Below are 27,563 nucleotides of genomic sequence, written 5' to 3' on the forward strand. Positions count from 1 at the left end.
ATTTTCTGGCAGGTTGGTGAACAAAGTGTGGAAGACATCTGCATGCACGAGCAAAGGAATTTCCATAAGATTTCCTCTGCAATTGAGCTTCTGAAAGCAAGAGATTAGGGAGCCTGTTTGTGCATATGTTTCTTTTTAGTTTCTAGATCTGAGCAGGGAGAAAATGGCCTTAAATGTTTTATTATTGTGCTGTTCTTTTAACTCGCCACATGAGCTCCGTGCACTAAACAGAGATGTAGTGAATTACAGAACTAGGATTGTGACCACAGCATCACCGCAACAGCAAATCACCAGCATTTCACACAGAGGGAGAGGTAAGGATATTTTAGGAGGTTCAAGCCTTTTGGATTCAAAGTCTAGACATCAGAAGGGCCTGAATGAAAATATATTGGAACGTAATGCAAGTAATGACTGTATGAAGAAGAGGTGAAAGGAAACATAAGGTCAGAGAGGTAACAATCTCACGTTTAGGTGAAAATGTCAGTAAACACCAGGAAAACCTAGAATGATTTATAAGGATGTAAGTTTGAGGCTGACTTTGACATAAGGTGAATAAGTGATAAGTGAATGGATGACAGAACCCTGTTTCCCTCATGTAACACGAATAAAAAAGAGAACAGCAGAAAAAGGAAATGAAATGCATTTTTTCATGAAGTGCTTGGAACTGTAATAGAATATAGAAGTGGCAAAGTCAAAAGGACTAATCTATGCAGTAGCTATTTGCTTTGCCAATGTGTTTTAGTCATGTGGGACCTCAGTGTGGCTTTTGCTCAGCATGGCTAAAAGTTAGTAACAGTGAGAAGAGTGTTGTAGAATGGTGTAGAGTGGAGTATAGTGGAGTGTTGTAGAGTGTAGTGATTTAGCGGGTGCATAGTGGAGGGGCATAGAGTGGAGAGATATATAATGGAGTAGAGTGTCACAGAGTACAGTGGAGTAGAGTGTTATAGAGTGGAGTAGAGTGTTATAGAGTGGATTAGAGTGCTAATAGAGTGGAGTAAAGTGTTATAAATTGGAGGGGTGTAGAGTGGAGTAGAGTGTCATAGATTTGAGAGCATAGAGTGGAGTGGCATAGAGTGGAGTAGAGTGGAGTGGAATGACGTGGAGGGGTCGTACAGAGCTGAGTGTTGTAGAGGGGTGTGTCTTTGAGTAGCATGTTTTGGAGTAGAGTAGAGTGTTGCAGAGTGGAGAGGGGTAGAGTGGAGGGTCAAAGACTGGTGTGGAATGGTGTAGAGGGGAGTGGAGTAGAGTGATGCAGAGAGCTGTAGTCTGGCGTTATGTAGAATGTTGTTGAGAGATGAAACTTTCCGAATGTGCCCCGGAAGTCTTTGTAAACCAAACTGCTGTGTGCTGTCTGATGAGCTTTGACCTAAAAAGATGAACTTAAGACTGTTTCAGAAGTATGTATACAGAGATTTATTGTTACCTGTAATGGTACTAATTATATGTAAATCATTAAGTCACTTATTACACTTATTGATGCTCCTGCAAAGTTTCACAATCTAACAAGATTCTTTCACCCTTTTCTAAGAGCAAATCATGAGAGTGGATCGTTATCTGTAACCCTTCATACTTGATTTCGTAGTACTATGTGACTTAAACTAAAACTTGCCTGTTTAAAATACAAAATTCTTTTTCATGCAAGTCTTTGAGTCAAGACATTTGTTAGGTTTATATGAAATGGTGCTTTGTGAAAATTATTTTCATTGATCGCAACTTCGGCAATTGCACTTATTTTCTGTACAATGTTATTATAGGTGATATTCATGCTCATTAACTAGTTGATTTGCCTGAGTCTTACCAGAAAAAAGTGTACACAATTGTTACTGTGAAGTACAAACAAACATCTGTATTACTTTACATCTTCTTGTTTTATTGTGTGTTTACAGCTCTAATACCCTTTATTATAATTTTTATCACAAAATTCATTTTATCAATATACACCTGTGTTGCTTTGATATTTTCAGATAAATTCTGATATAATCGAATGTTTTCAAATTTCATTAGGAAACCAGAATTATATATGAGTTACCTGTGTATGAACAACTTAAACTATTCATAAAGAAATTATTCTGCAAGCAATATACAAAAGCTTGCTTTAAGTAAAAAGCAAGAATCAGTCCAAATTAATTATATAAAAAAATCCCTTGTAGCCACACCTACCTGTTCATATTTGACATAGCGGTGGATGTTGCGTACAGCAGCACCCTCCACAATGCCAAAATGGCATGTTGTGTATTTTTATGCACAAGGTGGCAGGCACCGCGTGGTGCCTGCCACCTTGTGGATGCAAATGGAGGGAGGTACCATAGGTACCCCCCAAGTGCACCCCCATTCCCCACAACCACCCCTCTGGCCCACATAGGGCCCCCAAAAAACATCCCCGTCAGCCTTTCCATGGCGGCGAAGCCGCCATGAAAAGGCCTTCAAAACACAGCATCCTAATATGGATGGCGGTGCCTACTAGGCACCGGCACCATATTAGGGGCCAATTCCGCCAGGCCGGCAATCGGAACAATTGCCGACTGGCAGTAGAGCGGCGTACGCACTTTGCATCTGCCGCAAAACCCCCCAGCATTATATTATGGCGGGGTTTCACTCATTACGATGTGGTGGCCGCCACCGCCGGATCACCGGTGGCGAATGTCAAGACACCATAATGAGCCTGTAAGTATTTCATATGCATAGATTTATAAAATTTGCACTAAAAAGAAAGGGCCCCATTCACAGAAATAAATCTGATACAAAATCCTAACTTTACGACTTTCTGTATTCACAAAGCGCATTTAGGAGTAGTAAAGTTAGGATTCCTAACTTTACTAATCCTAAATCCATATGATATGTGTCCCTGGATATTACGAATTTCAATAGGTATGCTGCTCCTACATCCGGCATCCGGCACCCGGTCCCGTTTCTGGTCGGCGTCCGTGTCGAGAAAAAAAGCGCCTTTTTCTCGACACGGATGCCGACCAGAAACGGGACCGGGTGCCGGATGTAGGAGCAGCATACCTATCGAAATTCGTAATATCCGGGACACATATCATAGTGTTCGCCGGCGGTATTTCACTAAAATCCCTTATCAAGTCAGAACAACTATACCTATTGAAGGCTTTTTTTCTCTGAAGCTCCACTTCCGCGAAAGACGTACTTATGTGCTCAGCATACACTGCTGTTCGTAGTGAGAATAGTAAGCTCTGGGATACTATAAACTGCAGACAGTTTGAAACTCTGAACCAGAGATCGACTTGCGCCTTCCAAAGAGTGCCTTACCTTCGTGTTTTCGGCGTTTATAATTAATCTGCCCTGAGGAAGCCCGATCTGGGCGAAACGTGTTGGCTGTATTTCTCAAGATACTTTATTAAGATGACAATAAAAACATCTGAAGAACATCAGTGAAGGACTACTACTCTTTTGTGAACGCTTATGAATATTTCTCTTAAAAAATTCTTTTGATGTACCATACTTGATTGTTTGTTGCCTCTCTGTTCTTTCTTTTCCCACCCATGGGTTAGCCTTTACCCAGGTGTGTACTGGGTGTGTTGCGCACTGCTGGGGTAGTTGATGCTATAAGTAAAACAATGATATGGGGAGTGATCTTTCTCCTCCCACCCTTGCCAAAGGGCCTCTATTCACTGTAGTCCTTGGCAAATAAATGTACGTCCATAGCTGTGGGAGTAGTTGCTACTATAAGCTGTGCAATGGTCAGGGGAGGAAGCTCCTTTTTCCTGACTTATAATTGCCTCCATACAGATTTAAATAATAAGCATGAAGCCCATTGGTGTACAGTAAATGCATACACTCATCCAGATGTATTCTCTTTGGGGGAACACCATTTATAGAGTGTTATGTTAAACGTTGCCACCTGTGGTGTATTTATGGGCAAGATTTTTTTTAAAGTGGCTGATATAGTATGTCACAGGTTAATGATCAACCTTAACCAAAATCATGGTAAGAATAAAAAATGAGAAAGGATCTTACAGTATGTAAAGAGTTTCTCTGCTGCTAGAACACGGTTTTCGTATGTTAGGCACTAGGGTAACAGTGGCGTAACAAAGGCCCCCGTGGTGTGAGGGGGCACCCCAAGTTCCAGGGGAGCCCTCAGCACAGTACGCTGCCCAGAGAGCTCCTTAATGATTCTGGAGGGTGTCCCTCGATGTACATTTCAGGGGACCCCCTCAAGTTTCGTTACGCCACTGATGGGTAATAAATGAGTTAATTGGAGTTGTTTAAAGATGGATGGAAGCATTGCTGCGCTGGAAAAATGCTGTGCACCTGTTCATTGCTACTTAATTTGCTGGAATCTGGAATGGTGGAAATTACGGACTTCCTGAAAATGTTCCTTAGATGGGGACAGTGATCAAATGGAGAGGTACACTAGGCCAAGAAGACAACATGCAGATTCAGAGTTAAATGATCCAACTGAAAGAACAGCCCAACAAAGGTACTAATGCTTATGATGCTACTCAATCGGATTCAGCGGCTCTTACCGCTCCGTTTTTAACATTGTGAACACCAAGAGCACAGGTCTGAAAATACATTCCAGGATGCAGGGTTCCAGTTGGACACTGTCTGAGTTGGACAGGAATGAGGCTTGAACTATGGTCAGTGGTTGAGATTAAGGGAAGCATTCCCTCCATCACTTTGTTGCGGTACAATCCAAAAGTGTTACAAACATGTTGACCCATGAGTTCCATGCTCAGTCTGCCATTGGATTCATGCTGAGCCTCATTAATAAGGCATAAGTAGGCCACAGCCAGTCTAAGTGTTCACATCTGCAAGGGTCCTGGCAAGACAGTTCGGGTTGGGCTGTTCCTATAGGAGCACAACCAAGTTAAAATGTTCAAATTGCAGGGCTGTGTGCAAAATGCATCGTGGGTGAGAAATGATTTAGTGGATGATGGCCTATTCGTTGGACAGTGGGGTAAGATTAATTAAAGCCTTACTTCCATCATTGCAGTTTTTAAAATGTTGCACACCTAGAATGCTTATCGAATAAATATAGTATGTCCCTTTTGAGCATATTTCGGGAAACTTTCACATGAAGCAAATTTCTGTCTGTTATGTCTTAAAAATATTCAGTACGTGTACGAAACATTTGGAAGTTATTGAGTTGTGTTTATTTCTTAGGCACGATATTGCACATGTGAGTCCTCACAAGAGCATCACAACATTAGTTTCAGAGGAATATCTGAAAGGCGTAGAAAACAACTTGGCAGCCAGTTTTGAGGTGGCATAGACGTTCAACTATGAGTCCAAACACACGTGGTCTAGAAAACGTTCACTCTATCCCTAGCATAACAGACGGTCAGAAATATATCTCTAAAACCTGTACATTGCTTCTTACAAAATGAGAACTGAAAAACTATCCCTGGCTATTTTTAGAATAAGAGTTTTAGCTACTGAAAGCACTTTGCCAAAAACTACAGTCAGTGTTAGATTTTTGTATAAAAGTAATGCTTCTCCACATTTTGTTTTCAATAACGTTTTAGTCACCGTAGTGTTATGTTAAGGTTTCAGTTTAACCTAAGCATTTCAGTTACTGGTCCCTCATGTAATACTATTGCTCCTTGTGTGGAATGCTTATATTAGCTCCTTTACTTGTAAAAATCCTACCAACCCCATAAACCTTTAACCACATCTCCTACAAACTACACTTTAAGTTAGAAAAGTCCTATGTATTTACTAGAAATGTCTTGTGAACAAATGACCTGACAAATCTATAAACCTTGCTGACCCCATGTACCTGATTCCCACATCAATATCCATTAGGAAATACTTATGTTATGTTTACAGTATATTGGAAATCAGAGTCAAGCCATGCAACATTCTGCCAAGATCAATGATGTAGCGAAGTTACAAAAAGAAGCATTGGCGAAGACAAAATGTCTTGTCTTGGAAAGATGATGCCATGATTAGTTTTTGTTTCTTAATGTAAACATAAGCCACAAAAAGAAAAAATGCTGACATCTAAATATAGAGAAAAAAAACACTGAAAGGGGTCACAGCTTTTCGAGTCCAGCACCAAACGTCGCTATTAGTGTCAGCCTATCAGATCTACACTAAATCCTTGTGCGTTAGGTCTGGGATGTCACCCACATACATCCCACAAGAGGTGATTGTAAATCACCTCTATCAAAGAAAACAGGTATGACCGCGCACCCGAGAACAACAGTCTATGTACGTATAGATGTCCTAGTACATCATATTTAAGCAAAAACACAATATAATAATGAACAGCTTCCCAGATGAACAAGTTTGATGGTCGCAATACTTGTTTGTAGTTAATTTTGCGTACATCGTGAGGGAGCCAGATTGATGTTTGCACACGGAGTCCCACATACTTTGCCCACAACCAATGGACTATATCATTGGTTGTTATTTTTCTACTCGGATAGGACTCTACTAGGAAGGATACAACCCACACAGATAAAACAGTGATAACGCCGGATATATATATACATTTCTCTAATAATTTGGTTATCCTGCCACCGTTAAACCACAATTCATTGATGTCCATGAACCCCTTTTTTTTAACGCCAAGTCAACACATTGTGAAAAACACAGATTACGCCAACTGTGTTATCAATACACGGTTTCATTATTGGTGTTGTTTTTAAATGTGAGATGAACCTTCGTTAAAATACATCCACAGATACAAACTCTGATTAAGCCTTGAAGAAGTCCCATGAGGGATGAACCGCATTGGCGGCAAGCAATTGGGTGATGTTTTAAAGGAATAAAGTACCTCTGAACAAAAGGAATAAATTAACTACAATCAAGTATTGCGACCATCTGACTTGTTCATCTGGGAAGCTGTTCATTAATATATTGTGTTTTTGCTTAAATATGATGTACTAGGACATCTGTACGTAACATAGACTGTTGTTCTCGGGTGCGGGGTCATTCCTGTTTTCTTTGACATCTAAATATGGCTGCAATGTGTTTGCAATAAATTTGAAATTTAAAAAAAGATTCACACCTGTGGCTATTTTAGTGGTGATTACTTTTAAATAACGAGCCTTTCACCTGTACCATGCATTTTATTATTATTATTTGGGAAGGCAATAAAAATAAATAAAGATGTAAATAAGACACTTAAAACGCGGGCAGCTACATACAATGTTGTAATGCCTCTTACGCACCTTGAAACAACAACTTTAACAAGCATGGGCAAAGACAATAGGTCTCACCAATGCAAGAGCTAGTGGCTTTGCCAATGTATTGTAATCATTTTGTTTTATTTGCTTTTAAAAGTGCGTCTTGGCCCCTACCTTGTTTTCTTTGTTTATTAATGATGTTCCAGACTATCTGAATGGTTGTACTAATGATTCCCCGCAGCTCAATGGAGAGAGGGTGCCTGCGTTGCTCTTCGCGGACGATACCATTCATATATCTCAGACCAAGAAGGGACTCCAGGCACTCCTAAACAATTTTAGCCGATATTGTATGACAAAGGGTTTGGAAATAAATGCAGATAAAACGAAATGTATGGCATTAAATCCCAGCAAACCCGACAGAGGGTTTTTGACGTTGAATGGCCAGAAATTAGGATCTGTGGATAACTTTTCTTATTTGGGTGTTGCACTTGATTCAAAACTAAGTTGGAAAGCCCAAATTGAGAAAAGTAAGTTATCATATGCCCACAATGTTAAGCCAATCATATGTAGATTGAACGCTAGCACAAGCAAGAGTGTAACCCCTGTTTTAGAACTTTTTAAATTCAAAATCCAATCTGCTGTGTTGTATGGCGCGGAGATATGGGGACCTTGGGCAAGAGATAGCTTTCAGGGCTTGGACAATAAATTCATGAGAGCCATTGTAAGGGTCCCAAATAGTACACCCTTAATACCCCTTCAGCTTGATATGAACTTTAAAAGAACAGATTATTTTGCCATTTTAAGACCATTAATGTTTTGGGTTAGGTTATGGACCACCCCAGAACTGTTAGAGTACAGAAATGGTCTACAAGAATTGCTGAACCTTGACTCTTTTAATTCCATTCAGTGGTTTGTACATATTAAAAAATGGTTTACTCTCCTGGGCCTGTACTCAATGTGGGAAAATCCTGATAATCTACCGGCCTCTTCTAAATTAATAGTAAAACGAGCCTTTTGGTCTCACATGAGTGACAAGCTCGTACATGGAAGTAGAGTTGGGTCTGCAATTCAAGATTTTCTATCCTTTAAGGATGAATTTCGCTTCGAATCATTCTTGGATGAAATAGAGCCACCTATTGCAAAGTCCCTTTATTTGAAGTTTAGATATGGGATCCTCATGCTGAACTATAATACTGAACGATGGTCACAGAAAAGACTGGGAGAATTGAATGTCAAAGGCGGGTGTTGTCCCATGTGCTTAATCCCCTGTATGGAGAATGAGGTTCATATGCTGTTTATATGTAGTGCCTACATGAAGGCTCGAAAGAAATGGTTAAAACCCATGTGCACCCTTTTAGGAACCAGATCCTGTTCTATAGCATATAGGATCATCAAAAGCAATACAACCCAGTTCATTGTATTTAGTATAAGCAGGTTCCTCTACTCTGTTTACATTACTCGCAGGAAACATGGTCAGATACTCTGAGTAGGACCTCTGTATATGTTTACAAAAATTTACAGCCAAAATGAAATGTGTTTTAAATTAAGGTGGTAAAAATTATTTCTTGCACTATATTTTAAACTTACTGATTGAAAATGTTGTTGTATGTATGTTGCTATGATCCTCTGCATTTTAACGTGTATGTGTGTCTTTTATGGCCAAAACTGGCCGAAATAAATAAATAAATAAATAAATAAAAAGTGGAAATTTGCTTTTGTAGGACTATTCCTACACTTGGAGCACATTTATGATATTTCTTGGAGTCACAATGAGTGCCAATGGTACTTAAGGAAATGTAAAACAGTCATAGATTGTCTTTGGTACTCCACTGCTTACAATTTACATATGCACATTTTGCACTAGGTGGACATTTTCAGACCTGTAAATTTGAAGCATATCTGTTTTTTTGTTTTTTAATATTTGTTTATTTCTCCCCAAACATATATTTTCTCAACATGGATAAGCCTTTTCCTCTATGCCCACATTAAATATGGTTGCATTTCCCGTTCATCACTACCACGGAAAGAAACGCAATGCTCAGTTGACACGCATACATTTGAATGTACTTCCAGAGTCAGAAATTACTTTTAGGGTAATGCCTAAAAACCTTCTCCTAATGTTAAATTTGTGAATACTAAATGTTCACCCTCATAAAGCAATTTCCACAATCATAAAGACAGTTTGCATACAAAACATTCAGTAAATTATAATTCTGTGACTCGGGATTGAGAATTAATGTGCACTAAATGCTTTGTGAATCATTCAGCCAAAGGTGTTATTAAAAGACTTCAAAATGGATTTTTGCAATCATGATTTTTGTGGCCAATATGGAAGGTTACTGGGTGAGATACGAAGTTTGTTTTAATTTTTTTACTTTTGAAGCACTGCTCAAAGCATTCTTGGATCGAAACAACTGGCAAATAGGCAGAACCAATGAACCCTCCTAGTCCTGTCTTCTATGTATTGTACAACTATGAACACATGCAGCGCTTCAAAATGGAGGAGTGACGCTCACACAAAGCCAAGGCTAAGCATGGTTTTTGCAGCCGGCATAGTATCAAAATAAAATCTGATCACCGGAAATGTTCCTTAGTAATCTTCCCGAAAGGTGCGCACCTTGAATAGCAATACTAGAATATCAATTAAACACAATATTGAGGACAAAATAATGAAAATAAAATATCAACAGGTAAGTAAGCAAAAGGTAAGGGTAAGTTTTCTACACCTCCACATATATGCACCTTGGTAATATATATATATATTCATGGTATGTAGATATGGAGTTAGGAAAAGTACATCTATAATTCCTTATATACTGAATTTTTGATATATTTGCCCCTCTATATTATATCATCAATATTCTTGTACCAAAATATTCTGGGGTTCGATATTCAGTAGCACAATTTCCAGGAAACCATCTTCCAAATGCTCCGTATTGAATTATCACGATCGTGACTTCCCACTGTAGACTGGAGCAGTTTATAGACACTGTCACTTTAGCTCACAGCCTTGACTTGCACCTGTTGCTTTGGTAGGTGTGTGTGTGTCCCTCCTGTGTGCTCCTGTCCTAGCTTAACTGTTTTTGTCAAAATACGTATGGATTTGTCCCACATATACCTTTCATAATACAATAGTGACTGCCTATTTTAACACATACGCATATCAGTGCTCAAGACACAAAACCTGAGAAAAATGCATCCAATTTTACTGTTTTCAAATCAGCAACCCTACAAGGAAACAGACTCTTTTAGGGAGTAAGCAGGCTAGTCTGCAAAAGGGCTTCAACAAGCTAACCTCAGTCATTATCTGGTGACTGAATGTGAAATGGGTGCTTCTTTTAACTGCTAAACACCTAAAACTATAATATTAGCTCCATTTTCATAGTCAGTCCAACAGTCATGTACCCAAGAGACACAAGATAATCATTTAATGTGGCAATGACATGCATGCAATGCACAGCAAAATGACATTAGCAGGGATAGGTTTTCACTCTCCCGACATTAAACCTAATTCTCCTCATCTCTCCTCCCTTAAATGATAAAGACACAAGTAAACAAACAATCATTGCAGTTTGACTTCATGTCATTCTGATCATACGCCTTATTTTGAGTTTCATGGACAAGTTACTTCATCACAAACCAGATGTCTTATTACAAGTGCTGTAGGCTATAATGCACTTCTAATAAAGTATAAACGTTTTCTGTCACATTTTTGATGCATTTACCAAACTCTTAATTAGACCCTCTGTCTTTTTGGCACACCAATGTACATTTCTTGCTGCTCGACCTTGTGAAACAGAAGATAAGTTGTGAGCACTTCCGGAAGGGCCAAATAGCATTACACTCATCCCCAGGTGTTTAATCCACCTCCCTTACCCCCATCATCTACTGCTGAAGTTTGTCTACGCTTCCTGTGCCACTGAACCGACTGATTAAAAAGTCAACTCACTTCAATTTCAATCCTCACATATCACTGTGGATTAACCTTGCTATTTCAAAGATATCCCAAAGCACTTACTTTTTTAATAGAAAACTGGGGATGCTAACCCTTTGCCAAAAGAGTGGATCCCAGACTTCAATTAACTGCTCCAGTACCAGGCGGAAAGAGAGTTATGATGAATAAGGTGACCTTAATATAAAGCTGAGAGTACTGTAATAGATGAATCAGTTCCATTGATGTTTCTGATTTATGAAAATGCAAAACTCATCTCTCCTCCCCCTGGATCTGGGAGAATTTCAAGATATCTCCAGATGTGGAGGGACACAGGGAAATAATTGATTTCTATAGTAATCACTTTGTAAAAATGAAAAGAGCTAAAGCACCAAATGTGAAAGTAAATACTGAGTAATCATCAAAAGATTTGGCTAAGGGACAGCACACAGACATCTTTTTGTTTGGTACTAAGCAACTCATGTTTGAGATGGATCTGATTAAATAAAAGTGTACAAATATATCTTGTAATATGTACACCTGTCTCTGGATCTAGGTTTTCACTACTTCAAATATAAAAAAATAGAAAAATAGGAATACATTTTTTTGTTTACGAGATCCCCACATGCTTGTGCAAAGTTTTTGTTACATTGTCACGATCTCGGGAAATTTCTAAAATTCGCATTCTGTGAAGTTGACACTATTTTGCATAACGTGAAACTTCATGTGATTACCAAAAAGGCTCTAAAATGACCATGCAAGCGCTGCTATGATCCTGCCTGAAGAAGCTGTGTGAGCTGTCATGGTTGATTAACTGTTTCTCTATGATAAAAAAATGCATGTCCTAAAATTATTGCCCTTAAATATGTTACAAAGCATATTTTGTTCTAAAAAGAAAGTCCTTAATGTACATGTTTTTTTTTAAATTCACACTAAGTCTAAAGAGTTTTACTTTTATTTAAAAGAATTGTTTCGGGAGAGCAACTTCTTAATGTCCCAAAACTTCACAGTTTTTATAAACACAATTCTGTAATCAGCCTCTATAGTAGGTGTTGCAATGTCAATTTCCAATATAATTGTGCACAAATCTATTTTTGGACTGCTGTCATTCCTTCTTTACTTATAACTGTTTTTACTTTCTTTAAATGCACATAAAATCATCCAACTCACAGGAAATTCTAGGCAGCATGTTAGTTCAGGGACACATTTATCAAATGCCTTTAAATTAAGTAAACCAATGCCTTTAAATCAAAGATTGCCTTTACATTTACAGAGCTCAGACACTCATATGTTTGCGATGCAAGGAAAAAATAATCAAATAGTAAAGTAAATAAGTCAAGTGCAGTGTCATTTACGTTGCAGCAGTTTGACTATGACTTTTAGGCGGGGATAGAGTGAAACATTGTGCTTTCAATTAAAAACATATTTCGAATCCCAAAAGGGGTCATTTGAAGAGAAGTATATACAGAGAAAACTGCCACTGTGATCAGGAACTGACAGGCCGCGTACTTACACATTTTATTGTCTTTACTTAACTTTTAAAAAACTGCCACAAAAATGGAGCAAATTGATGTTGCGCCATTTTACTGCCTTTGCAGTATTGAACAGAATAATCCAATTTTAATCTACTTTTCAAATGTGAAAGAAGGGACCAAGAATCATGCATTAGCAGGCGATGGGGAGTGGGGGCCTACAAAAACACTGGAGCTTAGTCAAAAGGCATGTGCTCCTGAAAGGACAGTAGGGCTGGTGACCAGTCAGTAACATATCATGCATAACCTTAAACATGAATTTCTCTGACCGCGTCCACCAAGACATTTGGACTGTTGCACCATTATTCATGTTAGACATCCATAACAGGTGAACGACTGTGCCAACTCTGCCACCCTGTCAGAGGATCGGATCTGTCTGGCAATATCCCAACTTTCCTACAGACCAGTCCATTTGATGCAATATAGCCTGTTAACCAATGGCCCACGGTCAGGCAACGGGATCACGAGACATTCAGAACGAATGTTACTTCTCCAGCTTGAAGAACGGGTACAAACAATTATAATCAAGAAGCATTGAAATGATCAAATAATGCAAAAGCTACATTTTCTGCGTAATTTTGTATAAGCCTCACATTCTAAACATTTCATTATCTGTTGCATAATTTGGAGATTAATGCGCAAAAAATGATTCTCCACAAGAATTTCTCACACTGCAAAATTTAACTGACCCGTTCAGTCATTAAACTGGTACTCATGGCGTGAAACTTCTGGCCAGCAAGTATTAGTGCCCCCATTTGGTGGAATTATGAAGATTTTTTTCCTGCTGTATGAAAAAACGCTGTACATGCGACCAATTCAAACAGAAATAATGCTTCCTTCTTTGTCATGAAAAGGTTTTATTTGTCTTTTTGTTCAACTAGAGTTATAATACTGGCACTGTTCACAATATGGCAGTTATTTCAATCAGAAAACAATAAAATACCAAACATTGCACCTCGTTTTAAGTTCAGATATGTGTAATTTTACATTGTCTCCCAATGAAAAACTGCATATATAGTGTAGAAAACGGTTCTGTAGGCCTATTTCCTGAGTGGAAGAGGTGCTTCAAGCCGATTATCATTTGAGCACAGGGTAAACCTATAACTAAAGACGGTTCTGAAAAATAACTGGGATATACAGAACAAAAGAGATACACCTCTCATTACAAGCAACCCCATGTAAGGTTCTTTTCTGCTGAGTTCTGCCGTCTATGTTTCACACACATTGCTGTAATCTGGGCGTTAGATGGGCTGGTCTCAACGAGAGTCCCATGTATTTTGCCTAGTCTTGGGATCTTTTTTATGTACCTGTTAAAATGTCACATCAGTGAGATGATACTGCCACAGACTGTGCCACAAATGTATCCTTTTCTGGCCTCATAAACAATTCGACTGTATCACCCTTTCTGTAGTTATTGGTTGCTGCAGAGATCCAGTGGATCTGAATATAATTAAATTAATTTTGATAGTGGTGAGATTTGAAAGATTCCAAGATGAAAGATTTCGAAAATGGAACCGCCATTATGGAACTTTACACGGCTAATGTCTTAGTAGGTTAATACACTCTCATGGCGATCTATCAACATCTTGAAAGTCACAGGACAAAATCCTGTGAGAATGCTCTGGTTTTTACACTTCAGAAGTTAATAAAAACGAGGACAATAGTGTCAATAGGCTTAATAAATGTAATTTACAGTGTTAAGAAGACCCAGAATCTGCAGCTACTTCGGGCACACAGAAATGCAAGTTATTACCATATGATGCGGTTTTCCCCAAATATTGGAGTGTGAGCCATGATGCACTGATGGGCACTGCATGGGATTCTGCATGGGTACCTTAAAAACGTCATAGCTCTCTGTCCCATCCTGGTGCACCTCAGCAAATAGGTAAGGATGGCCCGGAGCCCGAATGGACTTGCTTCAATGCATCCCTCTCTGATAACACCATTCCCTACTTCTAGGAGAGCTTTCCTTCTGCTATGCTATACTGCCCTACTACAGACTATCCATTTCTGCTCTCCACCCACTGCCTTTCTCAGAGTAAGGAGATGGTGTCTACTGCACATTGTCTTTTTCTGATCAGGCTGGTCTTAATGCAGAGGTCTTTAAGCCATCTATACTGTGCTCCCCTTCGATGCACTAGGTTTAGTGGGGTTCTCCCCGAAAGACTAAGCTGCTAAATGTTTTTTCTTTTAATTAGTGCCTGATTTCAAATGATGCAGGGCTATGAGCTATTCATGCACCCAGAAGTACTGGTGCTTCATGTATTGCAGCTACTGCGATGTGGGGCTATCCAGCCATTCCAAGTTGACTCCTGCAAAATTGAAATAACAGGTACATTTCTAGTCCAACTCTTACTTCTTATTTCTCATTTTAAGGGTTTTTTCAGCTCATCATGGTAGTTTTAATTCCTGATTTGCCTGATAACTCCCATTCCCTGCAAATTCAATATTATGGGCAAATTGGAATGAGGGTCGTAATGTGAAAAATAAGGAATGGCTTTCTTCTTGGCAGAACCACGTGCTCTCCTGCACAGCTCTCTTTGTGTTCCCTCCCAGAGAGTTTGAAGAACAATCTCTGGAGATCTTCTTCTCCCTGGCCCGCTCCTCTCCCTTGTTAACTGATTATCAACCCAAACACACCCACCAACACCTTTTTTATGATGTGTGATTCACACTTCCTAATGTTTTTATTGCACAGTGGTAACAGGAATAATAGTTTAATGTCCCTCTACACATTGATGTGCAGCCGCCTTCTCCATTTCTCATTGTGTGTACTCACCCCATGCGACGGGTAGGAGATCCAACCCAACTCCCCTTGTACCGCTTTAGAATCCAGGAGGCTCACTGCAAGAGAAAAGAGAAGACAAAGGGATGAGTTCCTGTATTCCATCAATTTACCCCTGGCTACACTCTGAGCACAGACGTGTTTATTTGGTAGCTTTAATTTGTTCAGGTGGCCATGCCTCCCGGATTCTCAAACAAATTCCGCGGCGTAGCTCATTTACAACGAAACAGAACAACATCAGAGGAGCACGAGCTTTATGCAAACAAACATGAAATGCCTCAGCTGTGATTCCCTGTGTAAATTAATTACAGACGTTGTGGACATGCTCTGCTTGTTTTGCTGACTGTGTGCCGGCAATATGACAATTTGTGGACTTACTGATTGTCTGAAATGGTGCAGTGTCTGGAATTGAATCTTGGGCGGGGGTACACACACACACACACACACACATACACACCCAAACACAAACTCACACACATTCCTATACATATACAGAGATAAGTATTACCCAGTGGCGGTCTCCACAGGGTAGTTGTAGTTAGGATTATGCTTCTAGGCGAAATCTATTTATTGTGTTGCTAATAACTTTGGTACAATTTGACAAATCTCCTTGAAACTTTCCAAAAAAGTGTTCTTTTTTAACTAGTTTGCGCATGGAAAGTTTCGGGATTATTTGTCAAGCGGGAGCCGAGAAAATAAAGGGGGTGCATTATGTATTTTCTTTTTGATTTCCCCATAGGATCTTTAGAAACATCTATAGCCTAAACTGCTGCATGGATATACACTAAATTAGGCCGAAAGCTATATAGGTCCATTAAGAGTGCTGTTTGTGTTTTGGTGTAAATCCGTTCAGTCGTGTTGAGCTATTAATGCTCAAATACTCTGTATATCTAGGGACAAGGAAGCTCTGTGGATCATGACAGATCTCAAACTGAGATCCAATTGGCTGCCCCCACTTCAACCAGGAAACGGTAGCAGTCATATTAGGACCTTGGACTTGCATTTTTTAAAGCCCCCACTGGGGTGGACCAGGACCCGGGGGAAAGAGATGTTTATGTTTTGAGGGAGTGGCCCGCATCCCCAGACCCTTTTTGGCCCAGTGAACCCTATCCCCCGGGGCCTGACACATTTTTAAAGGGGGCACAGGGTCCCCACTTCCTAAGCTTATTTTGGCCCCGGGGACCCCATCCTCCAGGGCCTGCTGCAATTTTTACAGGGAGTGAGCACATAGCCCCTCCTTTTGGACCAATTTCAGCCCCTGGGACCCATCCTCCAGGTCCTGGCACATTTTTAAAAGGGAGATAGTTGCATGTGATCCCCCTCCACAGGGTGATTTCAGCCCCAGGGACTCCATTTCCCAGCATAGGCTGCAATTTTAACAAAGAGGGGGCACACAGCCCCCTTCCCAAGCCACATTTGTCCCTGGGGGCCCCCTCCTCAGGGCCTGCTGCATTTTTTAAGACGAGGGGGGCCTTGCGGATTCCCTCCCAAAGCCTCTAAAGGCCCAAGACCCCAACCTCCGGGGTCACAAAACCAAAAGAAAAAAGAGGGAGGGCCCCCTTCTCTGACCCCATCCCCCGGAGCTAGCTCAAATGCGGTGTCCCAGGGAGCCCACCCCAGGACATAGCAGTTTCCCTTCCTGCACCGATGCGGGCAGGGAAACCTGTTTGCTATCGCTTGTCAGGAGCATTTTTAAATCTCCCGCCAAGCCAGAGCAAACGCCAAGTCCGCTCCCAGCAGGAGGGAGCTTCAAAAATGCTCCTGCTCACTGGGAGCAGACTTTAGATCTGTTTTCCCTGCCCGCAGTGATGGGGTCAAGGAAAGATATTTACATATTGCTCTTGTCAGCAGGGAGCAGCAGTACTAGCTCCTCCCTGAGGGATAAATACCAGCTCCTGCTGGATACAGGGGAACCAGCTGGGGCTGTGGGTGCCCAAGGCTCCACCAGTGGACCCCAAAGAGTCGATAGTGGGTGCCGTGGGTGGGCACAGGACCACCCCCTTTTAAAGCGGTGGATTCTGGGGTCCTCATGCAGGAATGCTGCATTCCCCTCCCCCTAAACAATGTGCTGGGTCCCTGGGGATGGGGTCCCTGTGGCCAAATGCAGCCAACTTCACACTTTGGCCATGCGTGGTTGGGGTTTGCTACAAGGCCTGGCCTGTGGACAGGCCCTGTGGCCATTGCCCCCAAAGGCAGTCAACCACATGCTGCTCACGGCCATTATCCAAGTGCATAGGGGGGTTGCCACAGTGTCTGGCCCTGGGGGACCCCATCCCCCAGGGCCTCTTTTTTTGTGCAATGGGGAGTGGGGCATGTGGCCCTCCTCCCCAAACCATCATAGGCCCCAGGGAGCATACCCTGTGCCAAAACGTACAAAAAAGTGTAGGGTGCCATGAAGCCCCCTTCCAGAGACTCTTTAGGCCCTGGGGATCCCATAGTCCAGGGCCTTTTTATATTTATTTTTTATTACAGGTGAGGGGGCCCGTGGCTCCTCTCCTCAATCCTTGCTAAGCCATGGGGACTCCATCCCAGAGGGATGTTTTTTTTTAAAGTAGGTGTGTGGGGCTGTGTGGCCAACCTCACTGAACCTTGTTAGGCCCTGAGGACTCCATCCCCCATGGGTGTTTTTTTTCAAATTAAATGGAAGGGGTCAGCATGGCCCCCTTCACCAAGTCTTGCTAGGCCCTGGAGACCTAATCCCCAAGGGCCACATCTACTTAAATTAAAGGGGACGGGGCTGCTCGGCCCTCCTCTCCAAGCCTTGTTAGGCACTAGGACCTTTACTCCCCAGAGCCACTCCTTAAAATAAAGGGGAAGTGGGCCACACAGCCCCTCTTCCTAAGCCGTGTTAGGCCCTGGAGGTCCATCTCCCCGGGTCACTCCTTAAATTAAAGGGGAGAGGGTAATGCAGCTCCCCTTCCCTGGGTCCCTCATCATTAAAGCTGGGAATGCTGGTTCCTATCTAGGCCACCCACCATATACCCCTGTGACCCCAGTCGACTCACCGCATGCAAAAGTCACATAAATGCTATACGGAATGCGGAACTAATTAAACATTCACACTAAGTCAAGAGATCTCAGTTAAATCCATTGTTCCTTTGCTCACCATGCCACCCCATTTCACACCCAGTCATATGCAAATCAGTCTTGATCCTGCTCCTCATGGAAACAATCCAGCCCGAACTGCCAAACCAATTCCTCCCTGGACCAGGAATAAGCATCCTGGGACCGGTTTCGGGTATCACTTCTCATCAGCCAGGCTAGCTTGAATCCAGTGGCACAGTGAGCCCAGGACCTACCTCTGGGCACACCCAGCGCAATTAGAGCAAGAAAGCAAAAGACACATAAACAATGGACGAATGCAAGATAAATTGATCATTCACCCCCAGTGTGCAGCTCCAGGCAGGAGCAATAGTTTGATCAGTTTCCCTGCCCACTCTGAACAGACCAAAAGTCTGCTCCCAACTGTTGGGAGCATTTTCAAAGACTGAGTGTTTGCTCCCACATAGTAGGAGTTTTGAAAATGCTCCTGCCAAATGGGAGCAAACACAGCTTTCCCTGCCCGTGCCGATGCTGGCAGAGAAATGGCTGTGTCCTGGAGATTTCTCTCATGAATAAACTGCAATTTGGTTTCCAGTCCTGAGTGCACGTATCTTTGTTATTAACTGTAATTTTCACAATGGATATACATATATATAGTACCCATTGGCAGCTGCCACTGTGTAGATATAGTTAGGTCCTAGTTACCATAAGAAAGTGCATATTTGTTTTTGATTAGCTAAATACTTTTGCTCTGTTTGTCAAATGTTCATGAAACTTTCCCCAAAAACTTAATCCACCTTAGCTTCTTCCTGGAAAGTTTTTGTGTGATCTGCCATGCAGTGCAGAGAAAAAAGGAGTGTACCAAACGTTAATTTTCCCATTCAACTTCAATAAGGACTTTTGAACAGCGCTACATCCAAAAACGCTGATTTGAATTGCACCAAATTTGGCAGAAAGCTGCGTCTTTTCACAGAAAGCTTGCTTTTTTTGTGGGGTTTGGTGTAAATCAGTTCAGTAGTTTTTGAGAAAATAATGTTCAGAATATTTGTATATCTGGGCAGTTAGGTTCACAAGAGTTTCACAAGAGCCTTGCAGTTGCACAAAATTAAAATATAGGCCAAGAGACCTTTTTTCCCTGATGTCATCTCATTCCCATGGATGCAAATGGTCTTTCGAGTCCCCTAGGAGCTCTCAATATGTTTGACTGGCCGCAACATGTAGAGAAATGTGTCAGCTGCTATTTCAGGACAGGGGTACGCTGACCCCCAGACCTTGCAAGAGCTGCTGGCCAGGCCGTGCAGCCAAACACCCGCCGAGCACAACCGTAGGCAAGGGTATGGCTGCCCACAGTGTGTGGTTAGACAGGCCTTATTTAGATATGTATCTATATAGAAAATACACACATAAATACACAGTCAGGTTTAAACACTTAAAAAATATCCTTGTGTTGCAAGAAAAGATATTTGACAAAATTAATGTGTGTGACAATGTGCAGGGTCAGTTCTTTTGTGTGGCACCCTCTAGCACTTAAGCAGTAGTGGTTGTGGGGTACAAAAGGGGCCCCGGGCAAATAGAGATGGGGCACAGGCCCCACCTGGCCCTCCTCTAGAGACGCCACTGGTCAGGGAAGTTTGCATTTTTTCTTGAGGACTATCTGTAGTATGTAAGTTTATATATTCTTCAGTATGTAGTAGTGTTTCTTTAAAGAATGTTTTATACACAATGTTCTGGATGACATGTAGTGTTCTAGAATATGTTGTGTTCTTATGTAGATTTGCCTTAGACCTTGACCTGTACAGTTGTGGGTCCTCTTCTATGAATACATCTTATTGTTCAATTTACATCTTCACTTTGTTGGATTTTCCTCTCACTTCCATTTATTACATTACTTTGTGAGAGGTCCGTTACTACACTATCAGCGCAAGGTTCATTACATTATTGGTCTGGCCCAGGTGAGATGATCCATTTTTATAATGAGTGTAAAAAACTAGCTAACAAACAGTGCAGTGGGAATATCCACGTTAGTAATTTTTCAACTTGATCCAATTGAAGGTTGTCAAGTTTGTTTTTAATGCAGTATACCCTAATGGATACACTTTGGAAAAATATATGCTCACACACCACGCCCTCTGCTCTCACACTGCTCCATTTCCAATCTCACTGCTACATCTACTGTCTGCCCCATCTGCTCACTTACTGCCCACTTTGCTTCCACAATACCCCTTTTACTGGCCCATTGCTTTCTGCTCCTTGCCCTTTCTGTTACCACACTGTCGTCCCACCCTGCCCACACATTGTCACATCTGCTCCCAAGATCCTCTGCTCACACTCTGCCACTTTCCTCAGATCCTGCCCTGTGCTGCCTATTACTTCTCCCTGTGCCATCTGTCCACACTCTGACCTATCTCCTCACATACAATGCACAGTAAGTTGCAATTTGCAACCTCCCTCATTAATATTAATGAGGTACAAAGAATTGTAACCCACCTTGAATCGGCTTTTTGAGAACCAATCTATTAGTACTTAAGCCGGTTCGGAAAAAACAGAATGGATCCTGTAAACGTCAGTGCACAATTTGCAACCACTTTTACTGAATAGATTCTTAGGACATCTGGACGAAACTTGGTTTCAGCTCGGTATCAGGGCCAAAGAGACTGAAGCAGTTGAAAGGGTGTGCATTTGACAAAGACAAAGTCTTGTGACGCTGGCAACTTGGAAATGCATTGAGCTTCGATGTCTGCACCTGCATCCGTGGGCCAGACGTGACCAATGTGTCATGGCGAGATACTGTCAAGGAGCAGGAAAGAGGTAAGCACTTCTTGCTAATGGTGAGGTCAGGTTGGCGGCAAGAAGTGATGGAGAGTGGAGGGTTATTTCAGCGACAGAAACAGGGACTGACAGTAGAATAACTGCAAAGCAGGTCAGGCAGTGGCGCAACAATTATGGGGAGTAGGGCTGAGCATGAGTGTGACTGAATGGGGTAATTTTGTGACAAGAACTAGGAAGACCCAGAAAGGTGGAACATTTTAGTGGGTCAGAACAACTAGGCAGACCAATTAAGCGGCATATGGGGAACACTAGATTGGGGCACCTATTAACCAGTGTGTTGGGTGAAAGATCCCTCTTAGCTCCGTTCTCGTACTTTACTTGGTACTTATCCCAGGAATGAGTTAGTGCTGCTGTTTATTTATCACCTTCATCGTCTCTGTTCAGAAAATGTTTCTAAAGAAATGCCCTAGCTTCAGGTTTCCAACATACATTAAATATTTATGTTCATTGTTTAATTTCTTATCTATAGTTGCAGAGCTGTCTTATGATGTTAAGTTGTCTTTTTACAGTTTGTTTTTTGTTCTTGCACTTTGGATAAAAGTGCTTTATATATTCAAATTAATAAACTAGTGTCATCTCTTGTAAGTCGATGTAAATCACATCGGCATGCAGTGGAGCAGAATACATTTCTAATAACTGTATTTCAGAAATTTTCGTGCATTGCCTTCTTATCAGGTTTGAGAGCATTATAAGGAGCTATGAAAGTAACATCAAAACTTTTATCTGTTGTCAATGAGTGTGACAGTAACACTGTTCTTAATATTTAGTCTAACAGGGAAGTGTTGTTCGTGTTGCTAAAATATTGGCTTATTTTTATTTGTTGACCCGGTGTTAGCCAACACCTTTGATTTTACTAAGTTTATATATATATATATATATATATATATATATATATATATATATATATATATATCCAGCAACACAGCTCCGGTATGGAAGAAGCCGTCTGACGGGCGGTCCGTGGTCAGGGCACCGGAAGCCCTGAAAACTATCACAATAGTACCTCCTCCCTCGAGAAAGATCACCACGGACACCTCACATGGATTGCAGAAATTTTAATCATCCAACTGCACAGCAACGCGTTTCGACTTTACGTCTTGATCAAGACGTAAAGTCGAAACGCGTTGCTGTGCAGTTGGATGATTAAAATTTCTGCAATCCATGTGAGGTGTCCGTGGTGATCTTTCTCGAGGGAGGAGGTACTATTGTGATATATATATATATATATATATATATATATATATATATATATATATATATATATATATATTACACTTACATATAGGATCTTACAGCTACTCTTCTTCGTCCATTGATGTGTTGTTATGACATTCATATTTTATTTTTCACCCCACACAGCATACAGAATGGGTAATGGGTGAGCCCACGTCAGCCAGTGACTAAATTCACAGTGAGTGAGAGCATGATGGTCTTGCACAAAGCCCGGTCCCAGGATGCTTGTTTCCGGTCCAGCAGGACCTGGCCTGGCATTTCGGACTGGACTGTTCCAATGGGGAGCAGGGTCAGGACTGTGTTGCATACTTCTGAGTCCAAACTGAAATGACAAGGTGAGCAAAATAATCGATGAATTTAGGCCCAGATCACTGTACTGGGGGTGAATGATTGACATTGTTCAGCATTCACCCATCAATTGTTTTTTTTTGCTTTTGTCACCCCGAGTGGGACAGGTATGCCCGGACGTGGGTCCCATGCTAACAATGCCACTGGCGGCAACCTAGCCTGGTTGATGAGGGGTGATACCACAAAATCAGTCCCACAAAGCTTGTTTCCGGTCCAGGGAGGACCTGGTCTGGCAGTTTGTAATGGACTGTTACCTTGGGAGGTAGGGTCAATACTGATTTGCATATGGCTGGGTCCAAACTGGAATGGCATGGGGAGCAAACAAAACAATGGATTTAGGCCCAGATCTCTGTACTGGGCGTGAATGTTTGACATTGTTCAGCATTCTGTCCATCAATTGTTCTTTTTGCATTGGTCTAAAAACAAAAAAAACAGTCCCCATGACAAACCAAGCATTGGCAAAGTCAGAAGGCTTGCAGCCAACACTCGACCTTTCAGCTTTGCCAATGCTTGTTTGACTTTAAATTTTGACTTCCCTTTTTCACAACAAAGTTCTCATTTCTTTCATTTCCCATCAATCAATTCACAAGTTGTATCAATACTTTAGGTGATTCAATAGGTAACATGAATATTACTGCAAGCAGCTGCCAGCCACTTAGTGTCATGATAAAAATGGAACATGTGCTCTCGACTGGCCTTAAAACCATGAAAATAACAGGGAATTGGATAGTGATTTGCCACATGTGTATTAACCGGAAACCAAAGGGCAAATCAATAAAAAAGATGACATTACCAGAGAATCATCACTAGAGCACGCTACACTGAATCAAAAATCAATTAAAATATCATTATACAAGAAAGGGGCATTCACATCTCATTGAATAATAATACACAGCAGTGCTTGAATGTATCCTTTATAGAAACTGAAATGTAAGGCGTGTATCATAAAGGAAATAGGCAGAGGGGAAATAAAGGGAACATGACACAGAAAATTAAAGTGATCTAAGAGAGAGGATTTTTGGGGAACAGAGACATACAGAATGAGGTAAGAAACAGAGATGCATAAACCCTCATTCAGAAACAATTATTGTCAAAGCCAATAGGTCTCGTTTATGCAAGGTGTAGGCTTTTTTAAAGTTTTAACTGTGTGCAGCATGGCTGATAGTTAAAGAAATTATATGATAAGGCAGGCGGTGGCCGTGTGAAAGTGTTTTCTTTATTACTAGTGGAAGGGAGAGGGGGCGGGGTAGGTGGCAACACACAGGACAGGTGGAGAGAAAAAGCTTTATGACGCAGTCAGCACTGCCCACATCATAGAGTTTTTTTGTTATGGCACGTGGTGGGGTGCCAAGCAGTAAAAACAATGTAAAGGATACAAAATTCATTCTGATTATTTCTTATGCACATATAATGGCAAATATTATTTCCAACAGATTAACCCCTCCCATGCTCATGACGAGCTCAGCTCGTCATGAGCCACGGTTCTCGTGTGCTCATGACGAGCTGAGCTCGTCATGGCCGTTAGAACTCTCAGGTGCGGGGATAATTCCCCTGCTGTGCTGAGCGTTCTATTGAAACGGGTGTGGCCGTGACGAGCTCAGCTCGTCATGAGCACACGAGAACCGTGGCTCATGACGAGCTGAGCTCGTCATGAGCACCGGGGCGCTGTGCGCGCCCCCCCTCCCACCAGCACAGCAGGGGAATCAGGCCAGCAGCCAAGGGGTTAAATATTCCAAAAAGTGTAGTCTGCATGGTAAAAATGAAAGCTTCAGCAATTATGGTGAAAATCTATAACAAATATGAAAAATAATTAACTTAAGTACATCAATCTGCACTTTTTTATTTTCACCATTCTTCCATGCTTGGAAAGCAAGGCTTTAGCCCCTTGTTTAGCTTTCATCCACCTCTCGGCATAATTATGTCAGAACCTGTGCACCCTTGCGCACCTTACCTCAGTCCTTCCTTCCCTTATTTTTGTCTTTACCAGCATGCATGTGTCCTATATTCAGTCGCAATCAATTATGATGTCCTAAATGAGTAGCTGCTATGGCAGCCCCGTCCAAGGCCACAACTCCCTTTCCCTAGAGCAACCCAACTGCCTATTTGTTGTTTCTGAGTGCTTTTTATTTGCGAGCGAAGCCAAACAAATAGATAGAATCTTTGGAAACTCTCAGAATTTTTCAAAACAAGAATTACCCAAAAAATTATCTTTTTGTCATTTTCAAATAGTCTGTAGTGTGCAGAGAATTAAGAAATCTGTGTGTTTACACTGGAAAGATTTCCAGGACAGGTTTGAGGTGTCCCTAGTGATATCTGGAAATGAGAAAGAAGCAGCTGCCGAAGAACACAAGACCATCAGAGCTAAGATGAATGATATGAAAAGTGCCATTTTTGTTGTGGGTCAGTTTGAAACCATCACCAAAGTTGCTGCAAAGTTCGTGGATGAAACATGAAATATTTGACTAAGACAGGAGAATCAATTCCTGATAGTAGTGGAAACAGACTTAATCAAACGGATCCACCCAGGGTGTTGGCACAAAGACAAGAAGGCTTCAAGGACAGAGTGACCTATTTACCCATAGGTTTTTCCTTAAATCTTCCAAATTTCAATTTACATTGTCTGTATGTTTAATGTAAAATAACCATTGAGATCAACAGTACTGCTAATTGTTGTCCTAATGGCTGATCACTCGAGTGAGTGAGTCATATTGATTAATTATTTGTTCATTCAGTGCAGGTTCCGATGTGAGGAAGATGTTACTCTTTCTAAACTAACTAAACAGAATGTCGATTGATGTAAGAAAGGCTTATTTGAAAGGAATTGCACAGTGGCACTTTATCTATGGCACTTTAACTATGACACTTTATTCTTTGAATTTAAAAAAAAGGTGTAAAATAGGAAGTTTTTAGAATATTTTATTACTTTTATATAAAATGTAGCATTGTCTTTTATGATTTGTATGAAACATCGGATTTCTAATATTAGAAATAGAAAGTCAATCCTGAGAAGGTTGGCACTTTTGCAATGATTAGATATAAAGGCACTTTAGCATTGGCACTTAAATTTAGGATTAAATAAAAAAAGGAAATATTCATTATAGTATCTAGGGTTTTATGGAAGATTCAATTAATGCCCAAAAATGCTGCTATATCAAGTGTTACAAGTTACTAGTGTTACTGTGACAAATGTGTCCCATGCACAATTAAATGTATTTTATACTTCCTGTTTGTAAGGATTTTAGTTAATCAGACGCCGGGGGGAGGCGTCTGCTTGGGCTTCGTCCCGGAAGACAAATAACACCCTTTCTTTTGGCCTGATCGTATGACGACTGTGTTTATCACATCTTGTGTTCATCAGGTATTGCTAAACTGAGAAACTTTATTGTCAATTCTAAATAACTACAGGACACGACCTGATGACGTCGTCTTGTAGTTCTATGAAATATCGCGTGATTCCCTGGATCAACAGGCGGCATCAAAGCACAAATGCTACAGTTCTTTGTTTTCTCCTTTTTGCCTTGTGTAACCATTTAGGCATCTGGTGCAACACCTGTGTTCTAGACTTGTTACCTGACATTGTTGTTTATAAGGGGCATGTCAAACATACGGCGAATAACGGGGCTCCTCCCCTCAATCCAGTGTTTGCTATAAACTTCCGGGACGAAGCCCAAGCAGACGCCTCCCCCCTGACTCGGCGTCTGCAACGAGGCAACGACGGACAGGTTAGCCACATAGTCTTACTCTAAACCTTCTATCCATTTTTTGCTAGAGACATTATCTTTTACATCTCTCTATAGGCGGGGAAAGTCTGCAAGAGATTAGTGTTAAGCAATGTTTTATAACGGTTTTTATATCCATAACTTGAGTAACAATTGGCAGGATTTTGTGACTAACAGATTAATAGCGCCCTTACAAGAGAGGTGCAAAATGTGTTGTTCTTGGGGACATTAGGCATAATATGTTTAAATGAACTAGCTATGATACTCAAAACACGTAATACCTCTCTTTCTTAGAGCGGGTCCTCAATCTTCCTGAGCAGGGTCCAGGAGAGGTGAGGTCTATTCCCCGGCTAATCTGGGTGAGTGCTAATAACTTTCTCAAAAATGTGTTTATAAACTTTTCACAAGTATACTGCTTAGATGATTGAGACCACTGTGATTGTTGTTTCTTCTAGATGTGAGACACACCATTTTTGGCAACGGAGGAAAATGATTATGGACAACGTGATCCTTTTATATCCTTTATAAGAATAATATTTCACTCCTTACTTTCACATAAATACTAGCAGTAGCAAATAGTACGAACAGAGGGCCTGAAGAAAGCCTAGGGATATTTTTCCCCCAGAGGCTGAAACATGTTGGCCCCCTCATGGTAGTCATATTTGTTTGCGATTACCGTTTTTTTTGCACTGTACTTGGTTTTAACTAGAGGGTAAAAACAATTAATAGAATAAAATGTTCTGTCCTTCTGTTTTTGCCTCCCTAATTTAACTCACCACACATTTATAATTTCTTTTGCACTGCACAGATTCCCATAGTTATTCTATCTATCTCTTGGTCAGCACATTGATTGGCAACAAGACTCATTCACTTTCGCAAGTAAGTGCGAGTGGAACTGGTCTCAATGATCTAGAGACACACTGCCCCACGGCCATGGATGACCAAATGAGAATATAGATCATCACAAGACATTTGATGAGAATCCTTCTTTTCTGAATTGAGTCTCATTTACAATCACTTGAGCTCACGATCATTGACTTTTTAGCGTGT

General features: G+C 41.1%; 1 protein-coding gene across 3 annotated transcripts in view; it reads right to left on the reverse strand.

Moving 5' to 3' along the window:
* The window catches only part of EPHA3 (EPH receptor A3), an 861,555-nt gene that overhangs the window by 781,975 nt on the left and 52,017 nt on the right, over positions 1-27,563 (reverse strand). For all 3 annotated transcript variants that reach the window (XM_086934429.1, XM_086934428.1, XM_086934427.1), the window contains exon 2: positions 15,337-15,401. In XM_086934429.1, the coding sequence (XP_086790555.1) occupies positions 15,337-15,401 (65 nt within the window). The remainder of the gene's footprint in view (positions 1-15,336; positions 15,402-27,563) is intronic.

The sequence above is a fragment of the Lissotriton vulgaris genome, chromosome 8, assembly GCF_964263255.1.
Source record: "Lissotriton vulgaris chromosome 8, aLisVul1.2, whole genome shotgun sequence".
Taxonomy (NCBI): Eukaryota; Metazoa; Chordata; class Amphibia; order Caudata; family Salamandridae; genus Lissotriton; species Lissotriton vulgaris.